This window comes from Macrobrachium rosenbergii, chromosome 5 (genome assembly GCF_040412425.1).
Source record: "Macrobrachium rosenbergii isolate ZJJX-2024 chromosome 5, ASM4041242v1, whole genome shotgun sequence".
Lineage (NCBI taxonomy): Eukaryota > Metazoa > Arthropoda > Malacostraca > Decapoda > Palaemonidae > Macrobrachium > Macrobrachium rosenbergii.
The window spans coordinates 67,373,387-67,390,586 of record NC_089745.1 but is presented as its reverse complement, the minus strand read 5'-3'; the positions used below and the strand labels follow the sequence as shown (position 1 = coordinate 67,390,586).

The window sequence follows — 17,200 nt, the reverse complement described above, 5'->3', positions numbered from 1 at the left end:
TAGCGCCAAAGCGAAAAAAGTTTTTTCAAAAATCACAGCACGCTTAGTTTTTAAGATTAAGAGTTCATTTTTGGCTCATTTTTTTTGTCATTGCCTGAAGTTTAGTATGCAACCATCAGAAATGAAAAAAATATCATTATCATATATAAATATTGGAATATATGACAGCAAAAAAAAAAAAAAAACTCGTATATAATTGTATACAAATCGCACTGTAAGCAAAACGGTTAAAGCTAATGACTTAATTTTTTTTAGTTGTATTGTACACTAAATTGTGATGATTTTGGTATATAACAAATTTTAAAACGATCAAAGCAACACAGAGAAAATATCACAAAATGATGCATGAATTAAATGTAACGCCGGACGTAAAAAAATGTTTTTCAAAAAATTCACCATAAATCGAAATATTGTGCTAGAGACTTCCCATTTGTTGAAAAATGAAGCTAAATGATTGAATATTACTAGACTGTAAGTGTTTTAGCTTACAATTGCAGTTTTCGACCATTTCGGTAGAGTTAAAGTTGACCGAAAGTCAAATTTTTTCTATTTATCGTGATTTATATGAAAATATTTCAAAACTGATAAAAGCTACAACCATGAGTTATTTTCTGTTGTATTGTACATGAAATTGCACATTTTTTCATATATAAAACTTTATGTAACGACTAATATAAAACGGTGCAAATATTACAACGAGACGAAAGAATTTCTGAGATGTTTGGCTGAGTTACTGCGCAGACGTAAGGAAAATGTTTTTTTAAAATTCACCATAAATCGAAATATTGTGCTAGAGACTTCCAATTTATTGCAAAATGAAGTTAAACGATTGAATATTACTAAAATGTAAGAGTTTTAGCTTACAATTGCGTTTTTACCATTTCGGTCGAGTTAAAGTTGACCGAAGGTTGAAATTTTGGCAGTTATCGTGATTTATGTGAAAATATTTCAAAACTGATAAAAGCTACAACCATGAGCTATCTTCTGTTGTATTCTACATGAAATTGCGCACATTTTCATATATAAAAGTTTATGTAACAACTAATGTAAACGATGCAAACATTACGACAACATGACGAAAGAATTTCTGAGATGTTTGGCGAGTTACCGCAGCAAGTAGACGTAAGGAAAAAGTTTTTTTTTTTTTTTTTCAGAAATTCACCATAAATCAAAATATTGTGCTAGAGACTTCCAGTTTGTTGCAAAATGAAGGTACATGATTGAATATTACTAGAATGTAAGAGTTTTAGCTTATAATTGCATTTTTACCATTTCGGTCGAAATTAAAGTTGACCGAAGGTTGAAATTTTGGCAGTTATCGTGATTTATATGAAAATATTTCAAAACTGATAAAAGCTACAACCATGAGTTATTTTCTGTTGTATTCTACATGAAATTTTTTCCATATATAAAACTTTATGTATTGTTATGACAACGTGATTGCGAATTTCTGGAAAGCGTGGACGTAAGAAAAAGTTTTTAAAATTCACCATAAATTGAAATATTGTGCAGAGACTTCCAATTGGTTGCAAAATTAAATGATTGAATATTACTAGAATGTAAGAGTTTTAGCTTACAATTGCGTTTTTAACAGTGTTGACAAAATTTTGGCAGTTATCGATTTAAAATTTCAAAACTGATAAAAGAATTTATTTTCTGTTGTAAATTTTCATACATAAAACTTTGTGTAACGGCTAATATAGAACAGTGCAAAAATTACGATAAAATGACGAAAGAATTTCTGAAATTTTTAGGCCGAACCAAGGGCGTAAGAAAAAAGTTTTTTTCAAAAAATCACCATAAATCAAAATATTGTGCTAGAGACTTCCAATTTGTTGCAAAATGAAGGTACATGATTGAATATTACTAGAATGTAAGAGTTTTAGCTTACAATTGAGTTTTTCGACCATTTCGGTCGAGTCAGAGTTGACCGAAGGTTGAAATTTTTTGTAGTCGACGTACGGTACGTCCACTTGGCACCCAACAGACAATTTTAGTCGACGTATGATACGTCCAGTAGGCGTTTAAGGGTTAATAAAGCTAAGCTTCATATAGCAACATTAATGGTATTTTCCCCCTACACTAAGCGGTATGAGATAATTTCATAATTAAGTCGAGAGCACTATTACACTTATTTTTGATATAAGAAATGTTAGCTTTCCAATTGAATTGAATTTTGGCAGTGTCCTGTGAAAAAATTATTGCTTATTGTTTTTCTGCTGAATTTGAATCCAGTAGAAGTTGTAAAAGTTTTTATTTTTTGAACAGCTGTATGAAATATTTTTTGTAGTCATCTACAAAAGACTATTTTGGACTCCTTGTGATAGTTGAGTAAGTGTCGTTAACTGCTAGAGCATGAAGGGTTCTACTCAGTACACTACCTTGGGGAATATCTTTGTGTAACTTGAGAGATTGTGAATAAATATATATCTTAGTTTGGAATGTTCTTTCAGTTATAAAATTTTTCATGAAGATAGGTAGATGCCCTCAAAAACCATTTTGAGATAAAGATTTCAAGTATAGAGTGCGTCCTTGTAGTGACATGGTGGAGACTTTTTGGTAGCACAGTTAGTTGTAAGAAGGAGGTGTCCAAAAACACCCTTTCATTCTGGCTTTGTGAGATTATCAAGCAGGCCTGTGACTCATCTGTGGAGGAGTCTGTCCTTCCCTCTTGCTCAAGAGCACACAAAGGGACGGGTTTGGGGTAGCCAGACTACCTAAACCTATTCTATCTGAGGGATGTCACCTACCCCTTCTTGGGACCTGTGTGGCTGATCAAGTTGTGTAACTGTTTCTTAGAGTCCCAGTCAGACACTTGATTTCTCACTCAAGTACCTAAGCCTGGTATAAGTTTGGAGGTGTGATTGTTGAGTGAATGCTATCCTCCCATGCTTTCATTTATTGAGAGTGGGGTCTGGGCTGAAATACCCACTGGAATTGAATGAGATGCAGAGAGTGTACAACCACCAGTTTTCTAACGTAGTTTTAGAATGCACCACCCTCTGTCCTTACTCTTTTAACAAGGGAAAGTGAAGATATGGTAGAGCTTTTTTCTGAACCCCTGATTGTACTTGGTTCTCTGAAATCTTTTCCTTATTTCAAGTTCCTCCTCGTTTTGGGTTCTCTGGCCAAGGGCCCTACAACTGTGGTCAACCATTTCACCAGTTCTGTAGGAGGTCAAAGGAGTCATAGCATCCCCTGCTTTTGTGCACAGTGGAGCATGACGTTTCTAGCTGGAATCCAACTGTAGACACTTGCAGGGACTACCCCGCTTAATTAGGGGTAAATCTCATAGGTATAAAAGGTGATGGTTGTATTCCTGTAGGGAAAAATAAACAATTTTTTTTAAGTAATTTGTATTTTTCCTAGGTATACAAAACAGAACCTTTTATATAAGTTGAACCCATCTCAATCTCCCCACTGTGTTCCTCTGGCCAAAGAAAAAGTGGGCAAGCGAGGGGTATACCCCCTCTTTTTCCCAATTTCCACCAGTTAACTCTTAAACGCCGAGCCTCTATTTACAAAAGTGTCTGTCGTATGCCGGCGGCATTTGGGAGTTAGTGCCAAAGCGGAAAAAAAGTTTTTTTCAAAAAATCACAGCATGCTTAGTTTTTAAGATTAAGAGTTCATTTTTGGCTCCTTTTTTTGTCATTGCCTGAAGTTAGCAACCATCAGAAATGAAAAAAATATCATTATCATATATAAATATTGAAATATATGACAGCGCAAAAAAAAAATTTCATATATAATTGTATACAAATCGCGCGGTGAGCAAAACGGTTAAAGCTAACGAGTTATTTTTTTTCTTTGTATTGTACACTAAATTGCGATTGATTTTGGTATATAACAAATTGTAAAACGATCAAAGCAACACAGAGAAAATATTATCACAAAATGATGCATGAATTCGTAATGCATGAATTCGTAACGCACGGACATAAAAAAAATTTGCTTTCAAAAATTCACCATAAATCGAAATATTGTGCTAGAGACTTCCCGTTTATTGCAAAATGAAGGTAATTGATTGAATATTACTAGACTGTAAGTGTTTTAGCTTACAATTGCAGTTTTCGACCATTTCGGTCGAGTTAAAGTTGACCGAAGGAAGAATTTTTTCTAATCGTGATTTATATGAAAATATTTCCAAACTGATAAAAGCTACAACCATGAGTTATTTTTTGTTGTATTCTACATGAAATTGTGCACATTTTCATATATAAAACTTTATGTAACAACTAATATAAAACGGTGCAAACATTACAACAAAGTAACGAAAGAACTTCTGAGATGTTTGGCCGAGTTACCGTGCAGACGTAAGGAAAAAGTTTTTTTCAAAAATTCACCATAAGTCGAAATATTATGCTAGAGACTTCCAATTTGTTGCAAAATGAAGGTAAATGATTGAATATTACTAGAATGTAAGAGTTTTAGCTTACAATTGTGTTTTTCGACCATTTCGGTCGAGTCAAAGTTGACCAAAGGTTGAAATTTTGGCACTTATCGTGATTTGTATGAAAATATTTCAAAACTGATAAAAGCTACAACCATGAGTTATTTTTTGTTGTATTCTACATGAAATTGCACACATTTTCATATATAAAACTTTATGTAACAACTAATATAAAATGGTGCAAACATTACGAAAATATTTCAAAACTGGTAAAAGCTACACCCATGAGTTATTTTTTGTTGTATTCTACATGAAATTGCACAAAGTGATGAAAGAATTTCTGAGATGTTCGGCTGAGTTACCGTGCGCGGACACAAGGAAAAATTTTTTTTTTTTTTTTTTTTTTTTTTTTTTTTTCAAAAATTCACCATAAATCGAAATTTTGTGCTAGACTTCCAATTTGTTGCAAAATGAAGGTAAATGATTGAATATTACTAGAATTTAAGAGTTTTAGCTTACAGTTACGTTTTTCAACCATTTCGGTTGAGTTAAAGTTGACCGAAGGTTGAAATTTTGGCACATTTCATGATTTATATGAAAATATTTCAAAACTGATAAAAGCTATAACCATGAGTTATTTTCTGTTGTATTCTACATTAAATTGCGCACATTTTCTTATATAAAACTTTATGTAACGACTAATATAAAACGGTTCAAACATTACGACAAAGTGACGAATGAATTTGAGATGTTCGGCAGAGTTACCGCGCGCGGACGTAAGGGAAAAGTTTTTCCAAAAATTCGCCATAAATCGAAATATTGTGCTAGAGACTTCCAGTTTGTTGCAAAATGAAAGTACATGATTGAATATTACTAGATGGATGGATGGATGTATGAGTTTTAGGGCAAAAAGCCCAGGCACTGGGGCCAAAGAAATTAAATTATATTATGAAAAATGAGTTAATGAGTGTATGATGAAGATGGTTCATAGATAAATTACAATATGATAAATGAATGAATTAATTGCTTAATAAATAAATATATATATATATCTATGATGTGATTAATAAAATATAATTAAATTTTATTAAAAATGTTTATAGACTTTAAAGGGGATGAGCAGAAATATCTGCTTCATCTCCCAAAATATCACAGAGTTTACCTCTAAAATATCTCTCTTTTGGTTAAAATATCTGGAAATTTTTTAGCATCTCACCACATTCTGGGAGGCTGCCCCTTCTAAAATAAACTGATGGGTCAAATAAGTGTGCCCAATCCTCATTCTGCTTAAAACTATTTCTGTTCGCTATCCGACTGAAAGACAAAAGCCACGACAATATACAGTTTGTTTTCAAAATGAAGAGAAGAAGTCCATCTTTCTTGCCATTTGAATATTACTAAATGTTTCTGAAGAGACACTTTAGCCCTATCTGCCATCTCATTTCCACAAATCCCCACATGAGAAGGGACCCAACAGAAAGAGACAGATTTACCCAGATAATACATTTTACTAGAATGTAAGAGTTTTAGCTTAAATTGCATTTTTTCGACTTTCGGTCGAGTCAAAGTTGACTGAAGGTTGAAATTTTGGCACTTATCGTGATTTATATGAAAATATTTCGAAACTGATAAAAGCTACAACCATGGGTTGTTTTTTGTTGTACATGAAATTGCACAAATTTTCATATATAAAACTTTATGTAACGACTAATATAAAATGGTGCAAAAATTACAACAAAATGATGAAAGAATTTCTGAAATTTTCGGCCGAGTTACCGCGCGGACGTAAGGAAAAAGTTTTTTCAAAAATTCACCATAAATCGAAATGTTGTGCTAGACTTCCAATTTGTTGCAAAATAAAGGAAAATGATTGAATATTACTAGAATGTAAGAGTTTTAGCTTACAATTGTGTTTTTCGACCATTTCGGTAGAATCAAAGTTGACCGAAGGTTGAAATTTTTTGTAGTCAACGTACGGTACATCCACTCGCCACCCGACAGACAATTTTAGTCGACTTACGATACGTCCAGTCGGCGTTTAAGGTTTAATGATCTTGGTACCTAGATTCAATAACTACTCAAGCATACAATAAAATATACTCCTATGTATAAAAGGCTTTGTTTTGTATACCTGGGAAAAATACAAATTACTTTCAAAACCTTGTTATACACCATTTGGAGTGTGTTTTGTAGGTGCCTACAAGAAAGCAGTAACCAGAAAAATTTGTTTTAATGTATGGCTGTTTTGTTTTTGTCAAAGGATACATGTTGAGAATGGTCATAAGTAAAATGGTGAAGTAATTGTGCCAAAGATTTCTATTGCATTAGTTTAAACTCAGTTTTTGTTCTTGCAAACCTCATTTGCCTTTTCCTTTATAATTATCACTTAAAGGTACATCACTACCTTTTAAAACGACCCGAGGAATTTTCTAAAGTGTACCTAGGATACCACTTTATTACCATTGCATCTAACCTTACGAGATGTAATACAGGCTATTCATGTTGTTAAGGAAGTTCTGGAACAAAGTTCACGATGGATCCATTGTCATTTCACTTAATATTCCAGTGCAATGACTTGTTCATGTTAGTCTTGGGCACTGGTCGAGCTTAGTGTATTGCAGGGCAAGAGTGGATGCAACTATAACACTCACTATGTCACATACTGACATGTGTGACCTTAGATGTTACTGGTCAAATCAGTCACCATATGTTATACTTACTAGTCATTGATTACAGGAGCAAGCTTACTGTACTTATTACCTCTTGGATATAAAATAGCAAAAGTTTTATGTTTAGGAGGTCATAAAAAATGTTTGGAATGATGTATTTTTTGGGGGTTAGAAAACTACCATAGTTTTAAAAACATTTTTTCTTACTGCATGCAAGTTATGAATCAAAGACTTGACTGTAATGTGCAGTGTGATTCATAAATTTCCTGAAGTAAAAAAAATGCAATACTACATCCATATGTCATGTTTAAGTGCTGTTTTTTATCTTTTTTCCAGGAAAAGATTGTAGTTATGGCAACAATAAACCCTACTAGAAATTTACAGTTAGAGCTCCTAGGGAGGGAAACCTTCCTGAAGATCACGCAAGAAAAGTTACCCAATTAAAAGATTTGATGGAGAGGTGCCTGATGTTAGATCCTGCCAAACGTGCTACTATAGACAATTGTTTAATGCACCAGTTTATAAGGGAGAAGATGTAGATCTCATAGATGCTTTGGTTGTGATGCAAGTGGTTAAAAAAGATTGGACATGAGTACTAATGCATTATGTAGTTATTCAGTAGTGGTTGATATGTAATACATATAAAAAATATAAAATTTTCTTTGATTTGAGAAGCATATTTCCTTAATACTGTATTATTGTGATTGTTCCTGAAAAGACTTTATTTGATGTCATATGTCATTTTCTATTTGCATGTACAGTATTCACATTGGTAATCAGGGTCTATCAATTGCTCTTTTTTCCAGATTAATTTTCTTTTGGAAAATTGCCTATGCTTTTGCTATTTTACTGCAATTTAATGTATAAAAACACCCTAGCAAAGTCACTCAGGAGTAAAATATGCTTATGTCAGTTGACATGTTTTGTAAATATACAAATCTATAACAGATTACAGTATTTTCAGGTAATATATGAAAGAGGTCATGGCCTTTTCTGTATTTAAAAGTTAAAAAGGTTGTGCAAGTTATCACCCCATCAAAATCAACAGCAGCAGCAATAAATTATCTAGATTTTCACAGTTTTTGCAGATTTTTGATGACATTAAAATTTAACTCCTTGTATTGTTATAGTTTGTGATAAATAGATCATAGTTTGTGAAACTTAGTTTCATCTTTTATTTGAATATAGCCCTTATGAGGAAACTAGTTTTAAATTTCAATAAACCACCAATTTCAATTAGCATACTGGCTACAAGAAATTTTAAATTTTTTTTATAAAACATGACATTTAGTGGACAGTGACTAGTTTTTTAGTCATATATTATTGATAATGAAGATCTCTTGAATAATTTAACCAAAGTGTATTGTGATGTCCTTTATCTCTGAGGCAGTAATATGCTTGAGTTAATATTTTATAAAGAACATGATTAAATGAGAAACAAAACTGTCATATTCTTACAGGCAGCAGTGGGATTTCAAACACCTAAGATTATTTCATTCAATGAGTTATTGATTGCATAAAATTGTTAAGTTGTATTTTCAGTATTTTCTCTTTACAGTAAAACAATTTGCATCGTTAATAAAGAGGAACAGGGAAGTTTTCACTACAGAAGTAACCCTGTAAAAATACGTTTAGTCCTGTCTATGTCAGATAAAGTTTGCATCTTAATCTTGTCTACTGAAATATAACTGGTTGGATTAGTTTCAAACCACTCAAGTTACAGTGTAGCAAAAAAATACATTGTTTCACATAGGTGAAAGGTATTGACCAAAGTTTGTCTTTTCTGCTTTTTGCTAAAAAAATATACTCCAGGTACTCTGAAACTGTTTATTTATTTGCATAACTTTAGCTGGAATAGGTGTTCTGAAACTAAAATATATTTCATTAGTTTAGATTCCACATGTAACCTTTCCAATTTCAAAAGTGAGGTTCAAAAAATTTTCATATACACATGAAAAAGAAATTTCTTCAGTTTACTGATTAAATGTAATCGCTGGAAAAAAAAAAGCTGTACAAATTATATTGAAGTAGCTATATTTCCAGAGGAAAACAACTGTTCTAATTTGTCATTTGATTTTCACCTAAAATCATCTGACAGACATACCAAGTAAACTGACTTAGCCAAGGTACTCTTTTTATGAATAAAAAGTCATTATGTACATATTTTGTTTGTGGGCATAGTATACTTTTTCAGAAAAAACTAAATATAATTAAAAACTTTTCTTTTAAAACTATTGTCTTTTTATACAGTTATTATAAATGTTTCTGAACAGCATTTGCATTTTTAAGGATTTATTGTGCAGTTGAACAAGGGCAAGGCAAATCAGACTGATCCAGTACTTCTCTGTTATGGCCAACAGCATGCAAATACAGAATTTGATTTGACATTAAATTATGTATTTTGAGTTATAATAGCACCAAGATTCATGTCTGGAAAAAATTCTGTCATGAGATGTGGTAACTAACAGCGAGACTAGAATAAGCTTCTTCATTCAACAGTTATTTATTTTCACCTCTTGTTTCTTGGTGGTAAAAAAATTTTCCCGGGTAATGGATAATTGCACCTTCATCAGCCGACTGACTTGTTACACTCCACTGCGTCTAGTGTTTTTCTTTTAAAATTTCATCTTCTCAGTTAGTTTACACAATGGAATTAAGTTAGAAGTGACAGGAGAAACCTAACACTCTGGTAAACTATAGCATCTGATGCAAAGTGACAAATTATAACATAAAACCGTAAATTAAGGTTTACAGAAATACATGTCGTGTTAATTGCTATTCCTATGAACAAAGGAAAACACCTAAGAGACTGACAGAACTCATATACGGTGAGAGTAAATTTTGTAATGATACCAAATGGCCATCTAGACCTTGTAGCATCTAGAGAAAATGAAAGATGTACAGACACACCTCTTGTTTTATGCCTGTTATTATTACCTGGAATAAAGCAGCACTTGTTGAAAATAATCAATGTACATGTGTAATTTTAGAGGCATTCCCATTATGTAACATGTCATTGCTGCCTTGGCAACCTTATATGACAATGCAGATAGCTTTGAAATTCAGCACCTTCTATCTCTTCCTTTTATACCAGGTCTGATGAAGTAAGTACTGTATGAAGATTTCACACTTACCAGATGTATGCTGAACCTGCATTGGCTAAAGCCAGTATATTTTGTTTCCTTTTGTAATAGAAAATTTGCAATTTTTGTACTTATTTTTACATCTACAGTAAATTGGCTTTTTATCTGTTTCTGTACTCCTTGCATTTTCTTTAGTCATGGACTTTCAAACATCCCAAATTATTTAATTCACTGAACAAGTTAAAGGAATGATTTTCATTTAGTATGTTTTACTTTTATGACTTACAGACGACTAATTCGTTTCTGTTTACATTATATCTGGTATTCATTTAGTAGTGTCAGCTGTGTGCTACAAAAGAGAAAATTTCCATTTTAGTCTGGACTGAATCGGTTTATTATTTACAGTAATATTCCTTAGAAAATATACTTGAATGATGTCAGGAACTTGACAACAGTACTGGATTAACGTAGGAGATAATGTTCCATAAGATGTTCTGACAGGCATTTGGCAACCAGACAACAATTTGGGAAAACATTGTTTCAATAATTGACAAACACTTGACTTAGTGGGATAAACAGATAAAACTTAGGTAATACTTATGAGGACATCAAGATGAGTACCAGCCCAGTCACAAAAGTCTGGGTATCTTAGTGTTGGTCAAATGTGAGAGCATCCTGATTTGTCCAATTCCTGGTGGTCAAATTTTCACTGGCAGATAGTTCATATGCTCACAGCATGGTAAATAACAGTCAAAGTTGGAAGTTCAGTATTCCAGCTGATGATCTAAGTTCGGGGTGTGGAGGGCCTTAAAAAATTAATACTAGTTGGCATCAAAGTACACTCACCACCCCTGCTTATGCAGTGTAGTTAACAATACTTGAAGTGGGGACCAGACACCAGTAAGCATACATGAATATTCCTATACCTATGAGTAAAAGCATGGATCAAAAACAACATAGATGTTTTGTCATTTTGATCTCCAGATATCCTTGATGTCGTTTGCTGTTGCTAGTGAAATGACCAAGTTTGAAGGAGAATGAACAACCTTGAACCACCTCCACATGGAAACAGGTATTCTGCTTTGCTCCCTGATCCTCTGACAATGCACCTACTTGCTTGCTCATCATCAGAAACATGGAGACCCTCACTGATGTGATGGAATACAGAAAAGTAGGAGAAACTTTATACAACAGTGAATTTCCTCTCGTTCTGATAAGATTTTCACATACAAGAGAGGAACAAATGGCTGCTTCCAGTATTCTGACTTAGACATAGGCTTGGGTAATGTGAAAATTAGTTCCCATGGGAAAAAGTTTTACATCCCAAATAGAACATACAACTGTAAAGTCCCAAAGGGCTCCATTTAGGATACCTTGATTTATGCTGCAAGATGTCCATATTTTTTCAATTCAGGCAAACATAAATATGTGGAACCTCTCATTTGTACAGGAGTTTGATTTTTACAAGATTCTTTCAAATCAGACTTCTACTTCCTGTGCCTATAATAACATTTTATAAAACTAAATATTCTTGAGGATCAACAAGACAAACAAAAAGACTTAATTTAATGGGTCTTGGCATCAGCCTAACTTTGGAAGAGGTGTTAAGAATCTTTGTTCTTAGGATAGCATCTCACTCCTGGTCCCATTTCTTCCAGCAGTGACACCAAGTTGCATGACCCACAATTGCAGACTCAAGTTCAGTAGGAGTATATTAAAAACTACTAATTTATTGAGATACTGTAGGAAGATTCACTACATCTTTAGTGAGGATGAAAGTGATAAGAGGGTGACATTATACCTAGCTCCAGATCAACTACCCAACAGTTTTAGCATGAAATCAGTGATAACTTTGCAACATGGTGCAATAACAGCTAAGAAGGTGCACGAAGAGTATAGTTCTACTGTGTCTTTGTCAGTACTAGAGATGTTTCTAAGGATCCTGTGACTAAAACCTGAGGTCATAAATCTTTAAAAGTGCCTCATATGCTCTACCTAGGTCAGTGTTCACAAGGTTAGGCTTATTGCACCATCTTAGTTCTCACCAAACAAAGTTGCTGAGTAATTACTGATTTCGTGGTAAGATTGTGGGATGGTAGATCTTAAGCTAGATATATTGTCACCTTCCTATCACTTTCATCCCTTTTTTGAACTCACTGGTAGCAGTCTAGTCCTAAGTGACAACTCCATCTTGTTCATGTGAGTAATATTGATTTTATGCTCTTTTGCCATGCCTTGTTGAAATGCATCAACCAAGAAAAAAAAATCTTCAGATACCTTTGAAGTTAAGTCATTCTTACTATGTCCAATAAATCTTGAATATCCTGTACTGATCAGCTGCAAGGTTATCTCTGTCTGACCTAAGTACAGGCAATCCCAGGTTTATGGGGGGGCTTATGTTCCTGACGGCGTGCCATATCCTGAAAAATGCCATAAACTGGATCATCATGATAATAATAGAAATAAAACAGCATCGTAAAACCAGGTTAACGGCAGCGTAAAGTCGGAACGCTGCAACCCAGGGACTGCCTAGTGACTCAGTACAGTGAAAATCAGATATGATTTTTGCATTTTATTAATATAAATATCCTGAAGAATATGAAGAACAGTCAAGTTCTTTAAGGATGAGAGTACAATAAGATCCTTTTCTTCAATAGTTTAGATAAAGTAAATGGTAGCCACATCTTTAGAGAAATTAAGCTCTCCAGGGAATCTAGTAATCCACATTTATTCCTTGGTCCAAGGGAAAGCCAAATACTTGACCCTCTTAATCCACACCCAGGATTAATGTACCCCATTGAGCAGCAGATGGGTGGCATAACCATAACAAATCAGATTGGTCAAGTTCTCAGAAGATTGAGCAGGAACCTGATCTAAATACTCTGTAGAAATTTTGATTTAGTTACGTTCCCTGTGATGGTGAAGACAGTAGCCCTTGTAAAGCTTAATGATTTTCAGTGTATCTTTTGCAATACATGAATTACTCTAGAATAGGGTATTATTTTATCTTCACAAGTCTGTAGTGAGAGTGCCCTCTTCTCAGCCACAGTGAATGGCTACTCCCTGAAACTGTTTCAGCTCAACCTTTATTTGTCTACTGGTAACTATTCTTTACTAACACCAAATGATTTTCTGAAGTATTCATGTAACACTTGTGAGAACAACCCAAGATACTAAGGACCCAAAAATGCCACGAAGCTCTTTGAAGTTACTGGTTTTTAATGTTGACTTCATTAGTCCCTAAACAGACAAGACTGGTGACAAACCAAAGTATAGTAACTTGGTTTAAAGGTATGTACATTTGGGCAGAGAAAATTTTTATTACATGTTTCATAAATCAAATCCTTAGCCTCTGAAGTTAACAACACTGCAATTTTGAACATAACCATGAACAAGGCACATGTCAATGTTATGGATGATGAGATAAATATCCACTGACGTCAGTGGTAAAACAATGATACAGTAAACTGCTGCAAATGAACCATTCCCAGACTATAACTCAGCCACAGCAACAGGGGTAAACAGAGTTAATGATAACAATGCATACATAAATTTATTACCAAACTGACTATTGTAGCCTCGCAGTTGATAATTTTTGGTTATACAAAAAAAATTTTGATAGAACATAACTTGACTAAAAATTTCATATTTTTTCTTAATTCATATAGTGTATATATATATATATATATTTTTTTAGACATGCAGTTCTTGGAAGACATGGCCTTTGTTTTCTTTAAAATCATGAATGGTTTTGAGAGCAGAATAACTCATGAACCCACTTTGCTCAGTCATATTGAATATGGAAATTTTTATACTTGAAATTATTATTTTTTAAGACAGGCAAATGCCATATTTGAATTGCATGTGCTGATTTAATGGTGTTTTCTGTTTTAAAAATGATGGAAAATAATCTTGAGTGCTTTAGATACAGCTGCATCAGTTTTTATTCACCTTTTGTGTCATAGTTATTATGCAAACTGCAAGGTTTGAAAAAATTTTGAGAAAACACATATGAACAATTCCATCCTAACTGAGGCAAAGTGTATTGAAAGTTGACTTTCATATGTCCCACAACCACTGGAATACAGATGTCTAATTACAACAATTGTTGAGTGCAGGTTTAGTACTGTTTTGAATATATATAATTCTTCCAAAGTTTCAAAATATTTACACTGTTATAGTTCAAATTACCTGAGCGAAATTTTTCTTTTTTTTACCATTCAAATTTTTTATCATTCAAGTCACAACTACTTTTGAACAGAAAAGAATAGCCTTCTCTTTTCATATAAATTTTCCTTTGCAGATTTTTGATAAGTGGGTGAATGTTAAAAGAAATGTGTGCTTCTGTACATTAGGTTTTTATGGAAGGTCAATGGAGACTAAATGTGTTGTAAATATATTGTAAAATGGAAATATATTCATCATAGATCCTTCATATGTTTTTATGAACAACCCATTCATTTATTGCTAAACTTATGGACTGTGGTTAATCGATGAACTGTATTTTTGCCCAGTGCTCACTTGAATGGCATACTGCAATCTCTTCTGGTTAAGGAAATTATGGATAATTTGAAGATTCCAATGTGCAATGTAAGTGATAGATTTTTAATGACGGAAAGAAAATCTTACACCCAACTGGCACTCATTTAGCTTCATGAAGAAAATGGTAAGATGCCAAATGTATTCTTTTCATTTATCTTGAAACATCCTCTTTTCTAATGACAACACTGATGTTCAGCAGACACCAATAGAACATTCTTCTTTTTAACACTGTCAGTTATAGACATATAAGCAAAATTTGCTTCCAATAAACTCAACCACAATTCAAAAGAAATTTTGGAGGGGTTGAATGCATCAATTTTAATCTGTGGAGTAGCCATATCCACTAACACTTCAGTACCAGACTTATTATTACATATAAATCAAAGGTAAATAATTTGGCTTAATCAAAACCATTACTGCAAGTTCCTGAATTTAATACACATATTTGCAGGATGCGTGCCAGTAACATAATACAACACTATGAGCAACAAGGCCTAATTACCTTAATGTAACAAAACCGTCATAGCAAATACTGCATAACCTACTGTACGCCACATGACAAATCAAACGGACAAGCAAAAACACAGTAGCTTAAGCATACTGCTATCATAATAGGCTATGAAACGACAATACACTTCCATATGATTACATCAAAATACATTAGCCACTGCAAACACTTCATTTGTTATGTTGCCAAGACGCTCTTCTCTCCCGGTCGGCATGAGTGATGGCCACGGCAATCCAGACGATGAACAAACCCTCAAAACACAAAAACACGGCTACCATACCATTTTTCTCTGCCTTTGGGTACTAAATTTTGTCGCCAATTATTATGCGGTGGCCAAAGGTAGAGGGTTAATAATACAGATGGCTAAACGTTGGCTTTAATGGTTATAGTGCTGTTACATCTTGCTACAAAAATCAGCAGGCTTCTCCCAAATCCCCAAACCACAACAACCCACAATGCACCTGTCTTAAGCAAAGCTTCAACATGTGCAATATAATATGAAAGGTTTATACACAACAGTCCCCTTGAGAGAACCCAATCCTTCTATCAATAGCATGAAGCTCACTGACCCGCTTAGCAGTTGCTAAAGCCACAAGGAAAAGGGTCTCTCTAGTAAGGCCCCTTAATATTGTTGAATGAAGAGGCTCGAAAGGGGGACCAGAGAGCCATTTCAAGACTAAATCCAAGTTCAAAGAGAGCGACTCTAACTACTTCTGCTTGGATGTATCGAAGATTTAATGAGGTTGGACAGATCCTGGTTTAAAGATAGATCCAAACCCCTGTGGCGAAAGACGGAGGCCAGCATGGCCCTGTAACCTCTAATGGTAGACAGACCTCTACAGGACCCCAAATAGAGCAACCATTTCTGTTACAGACGTCTGAGAAGATGAGATGTTACGCCTTCGCCACCAGTTGCGGGACTGTCCACTTGGCTTGGTAGACTTTGCTAGAGGATTGACGTCTACACCTAGCAATAGCCTCTGCAGCCGATCTTGAAAAGCCTGTAGCTCTAATGAGTTTCCTGACAGTCTGTATCCTGTCAGGGCCAGAGTGGATAATCCTCAATGGAAGCGTCTGAAGTGAGGCTACCTGAGAAGACTTGGTTCTTGTGGCAGTAGCCTCGGAAAGTCTATCAGTTGAGCGAGGAGATCCGAGAACCACTCTTTCAGAGGCCAAAATGGGGCTACTGAAGTCACTGTCACATTCTGGTGGGTACAAAACTTGTTTAAAACTTCCCTTTCCATGTTGAATGGTGGGAATAAAATTGCAGTTTACATCGTTTTTTACACCCAGGGCATTTTCATACACCCAGGGCATTAAAAGTAAGGTTTTCTTAGGATTTTTGACGATTTTCGACGACTTTTCGGTTTACGACGATTTTCGGCTTAAGACACAGTGTAAGAACGGAACACCCATCGTAAACCGGGGACTGCCAGTATATATATTGCATCATACAGAATTTTAATGACATTAAATTTTTTTATTATGTATATATCACACCATTCATTTAACTTCATATCTTTATTTCATTTATTGGTCACATCACTTCATTGTATTTATTAATCATTTCCTTCACTAATTCTTAAATTCATTTACCTTAACATGATTTATTTTCTCTTCATTATGGCACTGAAAGGCCTTCTTAGCCCCAGTGCCTGGGCTTTTGCCCTAAATATCATACATCCATCCATCCACAGATCTGAGCAAACTAATGGATCCAGAATCCATTCTGTAGGGAGGTAATACGTTCATTATGCCTTGAATGAACCTCATAACAAGCCTGGTTTGGTTCTGGTCTGTCCAAAGAAGAAGGGCACTCGCTGTCTTGTAGAGGAAGAATGAGTGAGTCCCTCCTTGCTTCTTGATATGAGACAGGGCCATGGCACTGGCCGAATGGACCGTCATTGTCTTGTTGAAAACTTGTCGTGAAGAATTGTAGTTCCAGATGAACTGCTGTCAATTCCTTGATGTTGATGTGCCACTTCCTTTGTTCCAGGGGCCATGTCCC

At 34.3% G+C, this 17,200-nt stretch overlaps 1 protein-coding gene across 1 annotated transcript in view; it reads left to right on the top strand.

Moving 5' to 3' along the window:
- Positions 1-14,575, top strand: part of Prp4k (Pre-mRNA processing factor 4 kinase) — a 268,851-nt gene extending 254,276 nt beyond the window's left edge. Inside the window, 2 exon segments of the mRNA XM_067104540.1 lie at positions 7,396-7,453; positions 7,456-14,575. Of these exon segments, the coding sequence (XP_066960641.1) occupies positions 7,396-7,453; positions 7,456-7,598 (201 nt within the window). The 3' untranslated portion in view covers positions 7,599-14,575.
- The last annotated feature ends 2,625 nt before the right edge of the window (positions 14,576-17,200 follow it).